The 16,862-nt window shown below is 39.5% G+C and overlaps 1 protein-coding gene across 2 annotated transcripts in view; it reads right to left on the reverse strand.

Annotated features, from left to right (window-relative positions):
• The window catches only part of sema5ba (sema domain, seven thrombospondin repeats (type 1 and type 1-like), transmembrane domain (TM) and short cytoplasmic domain, (semaphorin) 5Ba), a 143,236-nt gene that overhangs the window by 5,211 nt on the left and 121,163 nt on the right, over window positions 1–16,862 (reverse strand). The window contains exons 13-22 of one of the 2 annotated variants that reach the window (XM_016450605.1): window positions 14,188–14,305; window positions 13,750–13,931; window positions 13,204–13,347; window positions 12,687–12,834; window positions 11,502–11,727; window positions 10,064–10,276; window positions 7,869–8,039; window positions 3,178–3,312; window positions 1,484–1,528; window positions 500–705 (exon numbers count right to left, since the gene is read on the reverse strand). In XM_016450605.1, the coding sequence (XP_016306091.1) occupies window positions 500–705; window positions 1,484–1,528; window positions 3,178–3,312; window positions 7,869–8,039; window positions 10,064–10,276; window positions 11,502–11,727; window positions 12,687–12,834; window positions 13,204–13,347; window positions 13,750–13,931; window positions 14,188–14,305 (1,588 nt within the window). The remainder of the gene's footprint in view (window positions 1–499; window positions 706–1,483; window positions 1,529–3,177; window positions 3,313–7,868; window positions 8,040–10,063; window positions 10,277–11,501; window positions 11,728–12,686; window positions 12,835–13,203; window positions 13,348–13,749; window positions 13,932–14,187; window positions 14,306–16,862) is intronic. The other variant, XM_016450606.1, reaches the window with a different exon arrangement.

Here is a 16,862-nt window from a genome sequence, read left to right on the forward strand (position 1 = left end):
TGCCAACATGTACTGTGACATACTGAAGCAGAGCATGATCCCCTCCCTTCGGAGACTGGGCCGCAGGGCAGTATTCCAACATGTTAACGACCCCAAACACACCGCCAAGATGACAACTGCCTCGCTGAGAAAGGTGAAGGTGATGGAGTGGCCAAGTATGTCTCCAGACCTGAACCCTATTGAGCACCTGTGGGGCATCCTCAAGCGGAAGGTGGAGAAGCGCCTTGTGTCTAACATCCAGCAGCTCCGTTATGTTATTATGGAGTAGTGGAAGATGATCCCAGCAACAACCTGTGCAGCTCTGGTGAATTCCATGCCCAGGAGGATTAAGGCAGTGCTAGATAACAATGGTGCTCACACATGGTCAATTTAATGCATCCTTGCTAAATAAAACTATTAATTTCTGTTAACAACAACAACATACTAAACCCTTTTCACTGCATAAAAGAGTATTATGTGATTTTTATTTTTATTTTGCAAATATGGTGTCAACACTGACCTTGAACTCCATGGGTGTGTATTTCTCATTCTTTGGTGTGGTGTTGCCCTTGTAGTTGAGGTGGTTGGGAGTGGTGGGGTGGATGACTGCAGACTCCTGTGAGGCCTTGTGGAACCGCTGACAGTACACATACACCAGGAAGGACAGCAGACCGGCACCCAGGAAGCACGACACGCCTGTAGCTATCAGGTGAAGTAGAGTGAACCCTGGGAAAACAAGAGAAAACAGCATTACGGTAACCATTTGTCTGCAAATAACTGTAATATGTTGTCATTTTCATCCAGACATTTGACTGAATATGCTTTTTCATATAATGAGACAATATAGTCATCCTTGTCAGTAGAATCGGAGCGATACAGCACCATTGCATCCCTCTCCATTAACGCTACATGTTCGTAGCCATCAACCAGCGGTAGGCAGGTGTTTCAAAGTGTCTGGCTGAATGATGCAGTACCGAGGGACAGTGTTGTGATTAGCTGGTCGATGTGACGGACCGGGCATTCTGCCGGTCTGACCCATAATGAGTGCGAAATGTGATTGAGGAGAACGAACACCATACCCCACCATGAACTGCTCTAATTGGACAACGATCACTCAGGAGAGCACCACTGCTGGAGCACGATATGTGCTGCCACCTGGAGAAACACCAAATTGGCACTGCGGTGCCACCTCTGAGAGCAGTCATCGCCTGATGTGGCCTGGATCTGCAACCTAAAAAGCACCGCTGTGCCCCCTTGCATGGGAGAGCCACAAGCGCCATGGAGCACGACACATGGAAAACTGAAGATCAGCAGTGTGAATTATGAAGTTCACTCACTTAAACCTGCTTAGCGATTCCATTTCTGCCTGAGTTCGGAATGAAAAGGAGCTGACATGAAACATGACACACAAGCAGCACATTGCTACATGTTTTTGAGCATTCACGAGAGTGTGCATGCTAACATGCGGTGAACAGCATACAAACATATCGGTCAAAGCACTTACCCCCACACTGCTGGTCCTTCTCATAGCTAGATGCCGGGAGAATGACTGTGAAGAGAAAGAGATGTATAGTTAGTGGCTGTTCACACAGGATAAGCTCTTGCAAGGGTCTTTCTGAACGTCTTGTACTGATGCCAAACATCTTTCAACTTGACACAGCATCTTAAAAACACAACAATCATGGTTCGAGATGCATCAGAACAGTCACAGACATTCATCTAGAGCAGTGGCTGTCAAGAAGTTTTGCTTCAAAATCTAAATTCCTGTAGCTCAAGCAGTAGAGCATGGCAGCAGCAACACCAGTGTCATGGGGTTGCTTTCCAGGGAACGCATGAACATATTCCCTGAATGCAATGCAAGTCTCTTTGGATAAAATTGTCAAAATTGTTGAACTGTCAAATGCATAAATGCATGTAAATATACATTTTACTTTAAACATGAAGTGTTGACTAAAAATAATACCAGATTTTTTTTTTAAATATAAAAGTATAGAACAATTGTATCAATATTACATGACCTGCATAGGCCCAACAATTTGCAAAATTATTCATATCTTTATAAAATAGATGTGCAGCCTTGATGTCAACATCAAAAGACATGAAACATCCTTTTAAAAGCTAATAGGCTTACTTATTTTATATTATGCATAATTACATGCTTTTTTTGTATTTTCTGTTGCTCAATTTTGGGAGGTGACCAACAATATAACCATAAACCAACAATTTAAAAATGAAGCAGGCTGATGCTAGAAAAAGTCCTGTGAACAGGTCATTACATGCTCCCTTGTTTTGCCTCCCTTTGCTGAATTACAGCCAAAACATCAATCACTCCCCATCTTATCCCACTCTACTCTCTCCTTTCAAAGGCAAACTTCCTGGAAGTGGGGCGATGGTGGTGGTGAGGAAGTCTCCTGTTTTATACCTGAGGGATGAGCAGGGTGATAAAGTACAGAAAATCACATCAAAGCCTGTCAGCTGGGTCTCATGAAAGTGATGAAATTATTACTTCCATTACATATTAAAATATTGCATGTATTTGAGAATGAACAGTTAATGTCAGTAAAAATAGTTGCGAGCTATTTTGCTAAATAAAACTTGAAACACTTATTCAGAGTAAATATTCCATTTTGGTTGAAGTAATGAGCTGCATTTCGATGGAAATGGCATTTTTTACTGCTGCGATAGTCTAAGATTCTCTATTACCACCCAGAGTCATGCTTTTCAAGCTCTATCTGAAATCTCCACAAAGAGCAGAGATGGGTATGGGGGGAGATGTTTTGATTGAGATGCACAATTCTCCTTGATCTCCTCACCATCTAAGACACCTCAGGATTTAGAACCCGTTTTCAAAAATTGGAGAGAGATGGGATGTGAGGCTGCCTTGTGGCATAACATTAATATTAATTAGAGTGCCTGATTCACTTGGTATTCCGCTCTGACAACTCGTGTTCTCGCAGGCTGGGTGCGTTCAGTTCTTCACTTTGAACACTTCCACTCCACCAGCCAGAGTAATGAATAAGCGCATGTAAACATATTACATCTAATCTATTAAAAACAACAGCGAGGTTGACAGGGTTTAAAAGTGTGTGTTTATTTAATAAGAGTAACATTGCAATTGGGAAAAGCTTTGCTTCATAATGGAACAGTTGGATGCCGTGTGAATATATGCGTGTGTGTTTATATATAGCTCTCTCTCACCTGGGATCTCATTGCAGTCTCGTTGCTGAGAGCCGTTTCCCACACATGGTGTGGATTGAGCCCCGCACACTCGACTGCGCAGCTGCAGGCCCGAGTCATCGCACTCAGACCACAACGACCAGGCCATCCACCCACCTGCACAAAGACACAGGCATAAACACAGGATTTAAATAAACAGTTCACCCCAAAATGAACATTCTGTCATTCCTAAACCTGTGACTTTCCTCTGTCAAGCACCAAAATTAGATATAATAAAACAGCATTTAAAGTTTAATAGTGCTTCAAATGACTTGCACTAAATTCTAAGTCAAGGTTTCCATAACAGGGGTTTGTTGATGAAAAGCTACAAAAATAAAATTAAATGGAAAATTAAAATAGATAAATAGGGCTGCACAAATAATCGGAAATAAACAGCAATTGCGATATAGCTTTGAGCAATTATCAAATCAAAGGCTGCAATTTAAATAATCATCAAATATAATGTAATAATATAATTAGAAAATGTTGCTTCTCACAAACTCCATCTTTGCATGTGATGGGAGTTAAATGTGCATGTGAGAATGCAATGTGTCCTAGGTTCTCTTTATTTATATTTGCATAATTTCCAAAATGTTTGTGGACAGACGTTTACAGCATTTCAGCAGTATTCCATCAAATAAAAGCTCAAGGATTTTAAATTTTATAAGCTTGAGGGTTTGAATGTGTAGAAGTGAAGAACTTAAGACATTAACATAAGTAATGTAACTTGTAGTGTAAAATAAAATTGTTATAATTACAATTATAATATAATAATTATGATTTACTTTGCAGTAATTGTAATTTACAATAGTAATATTTATAGAGTTAAAACGAATATAATAAAACTAAAAAACTAGTTAAAACTAATATTAATAATTTAATTATCAGAGAACCATAAATATGCAACTGTATTGTTAAATTATTTAAATATTAACTTAAGTCCACATTTATAGTAATTGCATAAGAGAAATCAGTAGATTATTTAAAATTGCACCTTTTGTTGGTGCAAAGAAGAATGAAATTCACAGAGGTTTGGAACAACTTAACAGTGAGTATATGACGAGAATTTTTTTGGGGTGAACTCTCCCTTTAAAGGGGACATCGGATGCCCATTTTCCAGAAGTTGACATGATTCTTTAGGGTCTTCATGAAATGTCTAACATACTTTGGTTAAAATTCCTCAATGGTCATGTAAAACAACACCCTTTTTACCTTGTCAAAACCAGCTCCGTTCACAGTGACACGTTTCAGTGCATGCCTCTTTAAATGATAATGAGCTACTGCTAACGCCAGCCCTCGCTTCAATGGGGCGTGACGACAAAAGACATGTGAATTGCTGCCTTGGACTCTGTATATGGCTCGGAGGTGGTCTTATTCAAATAGCTAACTATTGACGTAGAAACCGGCTACAGATTGAAACAGCTTACTGGATGACAGTTTCAGACTCAGAGAGCACATAACAAACTGGTTGGGTGCTTTCTTTTCAACTTTTCTGAGCTGGCAGACATGCCAGAAACCTAACTAAATGGAAAAAAAAAAAAAAAAGTGAAAATTTTATCCGGTGTCCCCTTTAAATGGAGCGCTCCAATTTTGGCCATCCTCACAGTTCAGATGTCAATCTAACCCGAGTGCTGCCGACTCAACGGCCCACCCACGCACATGAAACAAACACAGCAAGAGTCACACGAGGAGGCAAAAATATTCACAGTCTTAGGCAACACTTTCAGAGCAAGTGTACCAAAAACTTTACTTAGAAGAAACTTTGATTTAGAATGTATTTGTTTGCTGGGAAAATCCAATCTGTAAACAGACACATTCCTTTCATGTTTCAGCTTTTCAGATGCTTGTCTAGACCAGTGTTTCCCAACCTTTTTTTAGTCGCGGCACCCTTTGGAATTTTTAACAAACTTGTGGCACCCTACAAAATAAATTTTGTCACAATATTTGAATTCCCTGCTCTCGACAGACGCACCCCGGTTGGGAAACACTGGTCTAGACCATACGCAGTCTTATAACTCTCCCAGAACCTAACAAATTTGTCATTCATGAAGGGGGACAACAGGGGCCAAATGTTTGAATCAAGGATCCAAAAGACTTTATTATCAGTAGCAACTAGTGCCAGAGAATATCGTAGCATTTCAGAAAATGCAGATCCACTGTTAATGATGAAAGGCAGCCTCGATAACTGCTACATCAATCTTCATTTCTTTTTCTTAAGCAAACAATATGTCATGAAGAATATGTAACTCTGGACCACAAAACCAGTCATAATTTTTTGAAATTGAGATTTATACACCATATCAAAGCTGAATAAATAAGCTTTCCATTGATGTATGGTTTGTTAGGATAGGACTATATTTGGCCGAGATACAACTATTTGAAAATCTGGAATCTGAGGGTGCAAAAAAATCAAAATATTGAGGAAATCGCCTTTAAAGTTGTCCAAATGAAGTCTTAGCAATGCATATTACTAATCAAAAATTAAGTTTTTATATTTACAGTAGGAAATTTACAAAATATCTTTACGTAACATGATCTTTACTTAATGTCCTAATGATTTTTGGCATAAAAGAAAAATCAATAATTTTGTCCCATACAATGTATTTTTGGCTATTGCTACAAATATACCCCAGAGACTTAAGACTGGTTTTGTGGTCCAGGGTCACATATTTAAGGCAGAATCCAAACTGTAATGGAACCTTGTAAATGACAGATATGGGGTGTTTTACATTCTGAATTTGCTCTTAATATTTTTAAAGGAATTTTATTTGATTTGATCGATAATTAAACACAGGACCATCAACATCATGGATTTGAGGTGTTAATCAGAGAGCCAAAAGGTAGTATTAGTATAAGCTATAGGGCTTTACATGATCCATTCTTCATAAATATTTCCGTTTTGTCTTAAAGGGACAGCTGATTTTTAAAGTGATGGCAGCAGAATGTGACAAGAAAGCTTTGCACTGCCACAGTCTGCTTGCACACAGCACACTTCTATAAGCATACAGCTCACATATGGTACCATCTGTAGCCTGGAGGACCCCAGAAGCCACTCAGAATCTGAAGAATGTGCTTCTGGTGATTGAAAGGTCTGAAATCATTCCTTCAATGCAATGATAATCAGTCAGTCATAAACTATCCTGTTAAAAGACCAGCATACGTTGTGTTGTGGATGATGGTGTGCTCACAAGGCTTCTAAAAGGCATAGTTCACCTGAAAAATTTTAATTCGGTAATCATTTATGAACTCACTATCACTGACTTTCTCCTGCAGAACACAAAAGAAAATGTTTCACTTATGGTGACAAATGCTGAGACTTTTAAAAATATCTGTTCCATACGGTCATGCAGATTTAGCGTGACACAAGGGAGTAATTGATGATAGAATTGTCATTGAGTGAACTATCCATTTAACTAGCTTAACAGCACAATTTCCTCAGTTGACCAGTTTCAATAAAAAAATGTAAGTTTCAATAAAAAGTCTCAATTACATTTTATTAAAGGGTTAGTTCACCCAAAAATGAAAATTCTCTCATTAATTACTGACCCTCGTGTTGTTTCAAACCCCTAAGACCTTCGTTCATCTTCGGAACACAATTTAAGATATTTTTGATGAAATCTGAGGGCTCTCTGACCCTCCCATAGACAGCAAGGTCATCACGCCGGATCTGGGTCAGCGCCGGCGCCGCCACACGCTCGCATCATGGTACTGTCGTGAACGCGCATCCAAAGTGACGCAGTAGAGACGAAAATGTGGAATAAAGTCGTTATTTTTGTTTTCTTTGCGCAAAAAAGTATTCTCGTAGCTTCGTAACTTTACAGTTGAACCACTGATGTCACACGGACTACTTTGTCGATCATCTTGGTACTTTTCTGGACCTTGAACGTGGTAGTTACCTTGCTGTCTATGGGAGGGTCAGAGAGCCCTCATATTTCATCAAAAATATCCTAAAATGTGTTCCGAAGATAAACGAAGGTCTTATGGGTTTCGAACAACACAAGGGTGAGTAATTAATGACAGAATTTTCATTTTTGGGTGAACTAACCCTTTAAAATAAATATATAAATAAATAAAGGTCATTGCAACTTTTTATCTCACAATTCTTTTCCTTGCCATTCTAAGTTTTTATCTTACAATTCAGACGTTTTGAGAAAATTCTGAGAAAATAATTGAGATATAAACAATGAGAAGTCAGAATTGTGAGATATAAACTCACAGTTGCAAGAAAAAATTCATAACTACCTTTTAATTAAACAAAAAAATGTAACCGAAAAACGCTGTTAAACAATAACAACAACAAAACAGAATCGCAAGATGTAAACTCACAATTATGAGCTTATTGCAAGATATAAACTCAATTGTGAGAACAAGTCAGAATTGTAAGACACAGACTTGCAATTGTGAGAAAAAAAAAAGAATTTAAAGGGTAAAAAAATTTACCTTTTTATATATTTTTATTCCATAGTGGAAACAAGCTTCTACAGAAACTGCTTGTTTCTGAAAGGTGATAATAATGGGTGTTGATGAACAGATGACACATTGAAAACCAACTGTATCTTGTGCTTACAGACAGAGGTAGAGCTCAATTTGGAGAGCCTTGAGTTTTTTGTAGCACATTTCACTTAAAGCATCGTTTCATCCCATTCGTGGATCTGGATTGGAACTGATCTTACCATCACAGGTGTGCGTGTTGCAAAGAGCCTCCTCTGTGTGCAAGCCGATGCAGATGTCCCCTCCATTGCCAGGGATGGGGTTGGTGCATGTGCGTGTTCGTTGGTAGTGCCCACCTCCACAGGGCACTGAGCACTGCGACCATGATGACCAGCAAGACCAGGCACCATTAACTGCACAGACCAAACACGTACAAACAAATACGACATACAAAAACAAACACAAAACAATCAGGCAAGGAGGGGGACACAATCATCCAAGCATCAGATAAGCAGACACAAATGCAGCCCAACAAAAAAGACGGAGCGGAGGATGCAAACACAATGTACCGAACACAAACATAAAACAGCATCAATCAAACAGGCAAACACAAAACAATCCAAAAAAAAACCGGACATGATTGGAAATTCCCACAAGGCGGACAAGGCAAGCAGACATCTGTTATGAGATGTGATGGTGATCCAGACATTCGGAGTTCAGGACAGAATGTCGCATTTGGAGTTTCAAACAGCTTTATTTGACCCACAAAGCTCCTGAACGAACACTCGAGACTTGCCAGCTGTTCACCTCCATTTCTTTGTTTATCCCGCTGGAAAATCCAGATTAAGCTGGTGACTGATATCTAGCTGTTCCAAGCTGGTCACCATGTTCCAAAAACCAGCTTGACTACCTAAAGCTGGTATAACCAACTTGTTTGTAGATGATCTACCAGCTAGAAACCAGCTATCATGTTTCAAATCACAGCTACCACCTTAAACTGACCAGGATAGAAGCATTGCTGTTGTGCAGTTTCCTCTCACTTTAACAGGCCCTGCCACCATCCTCTTGACGTCTCATCAGACCGATGGAGGAGAAGGTTAGGGGTGTCTACTTCTCTCTGCACTAGAAAGCACTGTTTAACTTCAGTGGATTAGCATGTGTGTACTGGGGCACGACTGAAGTGTGAAGGCAGACTGATCGCAATCACAGTTAGTCCAGCAACCTCTCACACCGAGGGAGAAGCTGGGCGTTGGATTGGAGTGCACATCTGAGGTCAAAACAATGATTAAAATGGTTGGCTGATGTCAGTAATGTGTTTGAATCCATGTGCCCTACCCCCTTCCGCTTTGTTATTTCAATCCTATTTTCCCTTTCTGCCTGATTGTAAAACAGCACAGCAAATACTGTGGCTGTTCATTTGTCACACTCAGAGAGTGTTTAGAGTAGACAATGCATTGGCAAGTGGCTGTCAATATGTCTAAAGAAAGACACAAAACCATCTGCTGGGAACTTCCAGGGTGATTGGTCAGATAATTTGCAGTGTGATCCTTTAAAGGTGAAGTATTAGCACTTTCAAAACAAGGCCCTGTTTGTTTGAGCCAAAGAGGACTGTTAAACCTGGAGAAAAAATTATTTTAGCACCTTTAAACTGTCTATTAGCATGCCCAAATTGTCTGTTAGCAGCCTTAACTGTATGTTAGCACCCTTAACTCTGTTAGCATCCTTAAACTGTCTGTTAGCATCCTGAAACTCTGTTAACATCCCCAAACTGTCTGTTAGCATCCTTAAACTGTCTGTTAGCATCCTGAAACTCTGTTAACATCCCCAAACTGTCTGTTAGCATCCTTAAACTGTCTGTTAGCATCCTGAAACTCTGTTAACATCCCCAAACTGTCTGTTAGCATCCTTAAACTGTCAGTTAGCATCCCCAAACACCCTATCAATCACATTCTATAGCGATGTGCTAAAAATTGCAACCAAATAGCAACTCCCTGTTCACCTACAGAAAATAAGCAACTCAGTGGCAGGCAAATTTGTTGTTGTGTTTTTTTATTATTAAATATAAGAATTTTAGCAATTCGGTTTGATGCAATTTCATTGCACACTTCACCTTCTGGTGTTAACTGGAAATTTCATTTGATCTTGTGATTTCTAAATCAGAAAAGAGTATTTGATTTATCCTTGAGTTCATGTCTGTTTGGAATTATGGTGAAACCTCTTAATTTGACCACAGCAGGTCCCTATGGGGCTTCAGAATTCCATTAGCTAATGAAATCAGTAATATACTTCACACACTCTAATGGAAGCAGAGGCTTTTGCATGATAAGCAACTACCTTGATTATGAGCATATGTGGGAGTCTATTCATGTGCACATATGTAAATGTGCGTGTGGAGTGTGCTTGTGTTTACACGCATGTTTCTGAGGGTGTGTGTTACCTTGACAGGGCTGAGGATTGCAGTCCTGATATTCTACTGGAGAGCCCCGGCAGGCAGTGGGAACGCTTTTGCCCTCTGCACTGGTGCAGGTGCGTTTGCGAGTGCGGTAGCCTTTGGCACAGTCCTGAGTGCAAGCTGACCACATGTCCCACGATGACCAGCCAGAGCCTGTCAGTCGCACACCAGGCATCTTGAGAAGCTCCTCAACTAGTGCTGTAAAACATATATTGCATGTTACAAGTTTGCCAGTTATTGTCAGTACTTTTCTTTTATCGTTGAATTATTATTATTATTATTATCACAGCCTACTGACACGGTTTTGATGATCCAGAATCCACCTAATGTAGTTATTATTAAATAATAATTAGTTATCTTTACAGCTGTTTGTTCTAGGTGTGAACAGCCATTTAGTCGTTTTATGTAAAGAGTGCTGCAGGGATGATGTATTTTTGTTGGTCAAAACCAGGAAGAGTGTTAGTATATCAGCACATCCGGGCCCATCGTCCATAAGTCAATAAATGGGCTCTGGGTTAAATGCCTGAAACAAGGTCTGTGATTAACACAAGCTCAAGATATTTTCATATTTATCCTACAATGAAATACACCAGTAATACCCTCTTGTGATATTTTTAAAGCTTTTACTAGTCTAGAAAAAGATGTTTGCTAACAAGTGGCTAAATGGGACGACAGAAGTTGTTGGGAACATTAAATGTCATCACGGTGAACCAGAAATTATTCAACTCACTAGTCCATTTTTACAGCCTCGTGTTTATAACTGCATAGTTTTTGGAAGCTTAATGGGCATGACGTTAAAGTCAAGAGACCATGCTATAGTTTGTTTATTGCTTACGTTTAGCTTTTTACTTCTGGCGATTGTATTTAGGCTTCAAAACTCATAAAAGTTGTGTTCATTCGTAAAGATTATCGTGATGAACAAAATGTGTAAGAATCATAGACTTTTGTTGGTCACAGACCTTAATTTTTGCAATATTTCAAAAGTCCAATGGAAAAATCCCATTGTTTCCGGTTTCCGGTTTGGCCTACTAAAATACGTCATCACTGCAGCACTCTCTGAGTGTGTTATTTTAAGGAGTGGCCTTTTCCTGTGTAATTCAAGGTTACTAAAAAAAACTACCAATGTCATGCTGTGTTTTACAGCATCTCTGACAAAAAAACATCCTGGTCACAGCAACCTGCACAAGGTGAATTCTGACACTCCCTTGTCTCTAATGCATTCCATGTGCACCTCAAGTGGTTGACCTCCCCCGAGTTCAGACAGGAAGATACTGTTAATCAATGTGGCGCCCAACATGCGCAAAGTGGGCAAGGGCTGAACTGTGACCCTGAACTGTCATCGAGCCAGCAGTATCGGCTAGCTCAGTCAGATCTGTTCATTTAGGTGTGGGTGTGCATTAGGAAAAAGGATCTATACACTCACAGTCTGTTTCACAGGTTACCGTCCCATCATTGGGGCAGAAGCGTGTCTCAACTTTACGCTTGCCCAGTTGAAGCTCATGAGGGTCAGCCAGTTGGGCCCGGCAGATGTAGCGAACTCTTTGCTCTTGCCGTGACCCTCCCTGGGTTATATTCACCGGCACCCAAGGGGTCCATGGGGTGTTTCGACGCACCTCTGGACAGGACTCCAGATTACATGCCTGGTACTCCTGCAATGAGGAAGATTGACAGAGAGGACATCATCCAGTTGCTTATTCCTCATGCACAGGCGACATTACATCACCTCTTAAGATGCACGTGAAGCTCATTCTTGTGCCATCACTGTGAACAGTTAATAAAATTTAATGGCTCCTTGCTAGACACCCAAGGGGGTGTTATAGTTCTTTGCAAGGAACGTTAATTTGAGTCCTAATTAAGTCGATTAAATTTGAATTAATTGCAGCTCTTAAGAGAATTGGAGAGCAAAGAAATCTGTCCGATTTAAAATGTAAGAGCAAAAGAGCATTTTAGAGAGCATTTTAGGAAACTGAATGCTATTTTGATTTGTCCTGATATTTTGTTGTATAGAAAGATGCATTACAGCATATAATGTATGAAAGATATAAACAAATATAACAAACAAATTTTATAGACCCATGGATTTTTCTACAAGTATGCATGCTTTTGGACAGAGATGTACAATGGATTTTGTGTAATGGATTCTCGCCATGCTAAGAATACCAATTACTGAACTGAACTGCACGATGCTATAACATGTTTTGTTGTTAACATAAAATAAGTCATAAAATCATTTAAAGTGTATAACACTTTCCTGGACATTCACTCCAATGAATATTTCACCGAGGTTTATTTTTAGTCTCTTCATAGGCATGTTTTATTTCATTTTCATTTTGAAGGTGATGAATGTAAATAACTACAAGGCCATTGGCAGGCTGTGTAGACGATCAGCTTAATGTAAGTGACAGTCTCAGAACTGCATAAATCTTCAAAATGAAACGGTGTGTTGTGTATTTGATTTGTCTAGTCCACTCAGTCTCTCCTGAATCACAAATGAGCTCCATTTTTACAGTACATCACACATATCTTTCTGGGAGAGGAGCTGCTTGGTTATCACGGTCGTGCAGGAGGCTTCAAGGCTAAAGCGTGTGTGTACTTAAGGTGTACGTACCAGCGCACATCCTGGACAGCTATTTCCATTCTCACAGTTCCTGGAGCGAGAGTGCACCCCTCCCCCACACTCTGAGCTGCACTTGGACCAGGGCGACCATGATGACCAAAAGATGGGCTGAGGGCACGATACCTTCTCATTGCAGAATCTGGTGAGCATAAAAAATGTGTTTTACTCATATCATGAGTTTAAGTCAGGCCTGCTCTGAGTTGATAAAACTCAAGAGAAATGTATAAAGGGGTCATATTATAAGAAAAATTGCCACAGGTTTGACAACATTGCATTTGGTTATGAGATACTTGTGAACCTGGCATTTGTTGTTACTGACGTCCAACCTACACTATAGGCATCACATCTGACAGCTTCAGTTGAGCGGAAGATTATTGGATTATAATGATTTTAAATTTAACTTGCACTTAAAATGCACTTACACCAGTGTTATTTTAGTATCATGTTTCAGGTCTTGATTTTTACATTTATATGTGCAAGAAAAATAAAAAAAAAACTCTTTTCTTACCTCTGTTCTCTGCTTTGCCCCACACACACTCGGCCGCCATGCCTGGGCGAAGGATTGTTACAGGATCGCTGGCGGACTTCAAACCCAATCTCACAGCTTGTGCTGCACTGGCCCCAGGACAACCAGGGTGTCCAACCTCCATTCCTGCAGAAAAAAGAAAGAAAGAAAAAACAGAGAGCATCAGTGAACCTTGGCAAGAAGTGATGGGTACAAGCCCATTTTCTCATTTGGGATATAGAAATACTTTCTTTTTTTTTTTCCGGCAATGCTGCCAGGCTAATGTGACGTGATGGAAGAGAAAGAGGACAGGTTTGGTAAGGAATTTTGATCGGGAAACGTTCTCAATTTGCTAAAGTGCTCGGTTCCTGCAACGAATCTTGCGTGATGAGAGAACCGCCACTTCTGTTAAAAACACAATTCAGTTTTAGCACCTTAGATGCAGGATGGCGGGCAGACGAAAAAAAAAAAAACAGATCGTAGAAATGCAATAACTGAAATTTAATTATTTGGCTTAACTATTCCTTTAAGGAAAAACTTTTTACTTGCCTTGAACAGTTGGACACCTCAATGGTCGGCCCCTCGCAGTTTTTACCTCCGCAGCGAGGTGGAGGACTATCGCATGCCCGCGATCTGCAGAGACATGTGCTGGTGCCCTCGCCGTCATTGTGGCTGCAGGGTTGCCATGGAGCCCAGGGTCCGTACGCACCATCTGTGGTTTGGTTCCTCAGCTGGAATAAATGAAAAAAACGTGTGAATTTGAAGGTTGGTTGCATGCAAAATCTCAGTCCTAAAAAATAATGACCACAAAGCAGCTGCCTCAAGTGATGTTATCAATCATGTGGCATAGCACCTTTCACGCAACACAGATTTCAAAGCTGCAGAGGGAGACTGTCAGAGCACTATGGAGACGACAGACACGTGTCGAAACATCAGTCATGCATGAGGCAGTGAGTGAGGCAGACTCTTTAAACGACTGGTCCTTACCGGGCAGGCAGTGATGTTCTGGAACCACTGGCTCATGTTGGAGCTGTCCTCTATGGTGGTGCAACGGCGCTGCTTTCGGTCCCAACCACAGTAAGGGTCCCTTGCATCCAAACACATCCTAAAATAGAAATAGAAAGAGTCAGGAAAAAGAGAAAGGGACAGAGACAGAAAAAACATGGACTTAGTGCATGAATAGTATTATAGTCAACATTAAATTAGAATTAACCTAATTTATTTTTAAAAGCATGTTCCTGGTCTTACTGTACAATTAATTCCAAAGACATAAAATTATTTTTTTATATTTAATCAAACTGTAAAAACAAATTCTTTTTTTTTAACAAATTAATACTTTTATTCTGAAAGGATGTATTAAATTAATCAAAAGTGACCGTAAAGACATTTCTAATGTTAAAAAGATTTCTATTTCAAATAAATGCTGTGTTTTAATTATTTATCAAAGAATCCTGAAGAAAATGCATCACAGTTTCAGTTGGTATCAGTCACCAACTGAAATAGCATCACAAAAAAATATTAAGCAGCATAACTGTTCAAAATTGATAATAATAAGAAGAAATGTTTCCTAAACTAAATCAGCATATTAGAATGATTTTGAAGGATCATGTGACACTGAAGACCGGAATAATGAAAATTAATCTTTGCCATGACAAGAAAAAATTACATTTTAAAATCCATTAAAACAGAAAACACACACGTACACACACACACACACACACACACACACACACACACGTCATAAAAATTAAATAATTAGCATATAATTTAAATCTAAATTAAATTTTATATAAAATAGTATAACATTTATTGATTAATTTATTTGTTATATTGTTATTATATAAATAACTATCATATATATATATATATATATATATATATATATATATATATAGAGAGACAGAGCGATTTGAATGAGGCATAAAACAGATATAAAGTGACATGTTTTCTTTCTGCATTCCTTGCCAGGCAGCTTTATTGCTCTGTAGATGGGCTTTATGTCAAAATCTGCACCCTGCTGAGAATGAATTCTGTAAAGAGCTGCTTTGTAGAATATATATATATATATATATATATATATATATATATATATGTAAAGAGAAAAGTTTTGATTTACATACATACATACACACTCTTAAATAGGGAGTGAAAGAAAAATGGCAATTCACAATGACTTTTAAACTGAAGAGACATCCAACATCTGCTTCCCTTGCCCAACATCGTAGATTAAAAAGCTTGCACAGTAACTGACAGCAGCTCTAGGCGCTACAGTTCCCTAATACAAATCTAAACCACGCCCGGGAGTATTTCACATCCTTTCTACAAAACCCTTGCTACGCAACACCTCGAAATTGATTAAATATTAGTAAGCTGCTAAAAAAGAGGTCTAATGAGGTGTAATTAAATCTAAACCCACTAATGAAGTTAAGCCATGAGTGCCATTTCAAGGGCTCCGGAATTTGGGGCGGTGTGTTAGTAAAACACCAGCAGCCTTCACAACCTTCCCTTTAGCTTGAAAGGCTTGTTTTTGGCACGAGTGTATCAGTTTGTTTGCGCTGGTCCTCTGGCGTTCCAGCCTCAAGGTTGAGGAAACACACAGAGTGTTGATACAGTGCAGAGTGCCAAGACTGAATCCTGCCGAGAAGGGAGCTCGAACTGGGTCGAGTGCTAAAACACTCCAACGCTTCAACTCTGTCAGGAACATCAAGGAAAAAAGGAAAACAACAATTGGCCTTTTAACAATTTCATTTACACAGATTCTGGACGATCCTCTCATTAATGCCAAAATGTCTGTCTGTCTGTCTATCTATCCATCCAAATATTACAACATTTACGTCTTTACATTTTACATATATTACTTTATAATTAAGTAAACAAGCATTTTCAATTAATTGTGGGATTGACAGTAGAGTGGAACAAGCTGTGAGAGCATCAAAACATTTAGAAATACTCAACTTTATGCAAAACTGCTTAAGTCATCTGGATTCAGTCATAAGTCTTTTTCAGAAACAGGTGCACGCAGAGTGAATTCTGCATCCTGTCAATATGAGTTTACAAATATGCACCAATTGCATCAGACGTGAGGTGTATGACACAGGCCTGATTATCATCTTGTTAGTTTCTGAACATAACAGCAACTATAATGAAACAGGAATAAAGTAAACAACAGTAAATTAGTTGGAGCACCCATAGCATTATATAGTTTTGAAGACACAATTGAAGACATAAATGACTCTGGCCAATTAAAAGAATTTGAGGATGGAGAGAATAATGATATATTCCTTGCGCACATCTAAGGCCCAATTACCCCCCATTACAGAGGGCAGAAACACAAGCCCTCAGGGCGCTGACCTGCGAGAACTACCCATTTAAACAAAAACTTTTGCAGTGATTTCATTAATTACATTGGAAAGATCCACTCCCGCAAACCAAAGTGAAAGCCAGCCGTCCATGTAATCTCTTAAGACTATGAAAATGTGCTGACGTGGAAGGAATGCTGATTTGACATTCCGGTTGGCATACAGCAGTAGCCTGTTTTACTGATGAGCTCAGGAGACATGAACACTGCCAGGACTCGGCTGCTCTCAGGACTGTGCCAGCTGACCTAGTGAGGAAAAAACTCAATTAATGGCCTCCTGAAGGTGTCCCCCCCCCCCCCCCCG

The sequence above is a fragment of the Sinocyclocheilus anshuiensis genome, unplaced genomic scaffold (assembly GCF_001515605.1).
Source record: "Sinocyclocheilus anshuiensis isolate Anshui unplaced genomic scaffold, SAMN03320099.WGS_v1.1 scaffold2056, whole genome shotgun sequence".
NCBI classification, from domain to species: Eukaryota; Metazoa; Chordata; class Actinopteri; order Cypriniformes; family Cyprinidae; genus Sinocyclocheilus; species Sinocyclocheilus anshuiensis.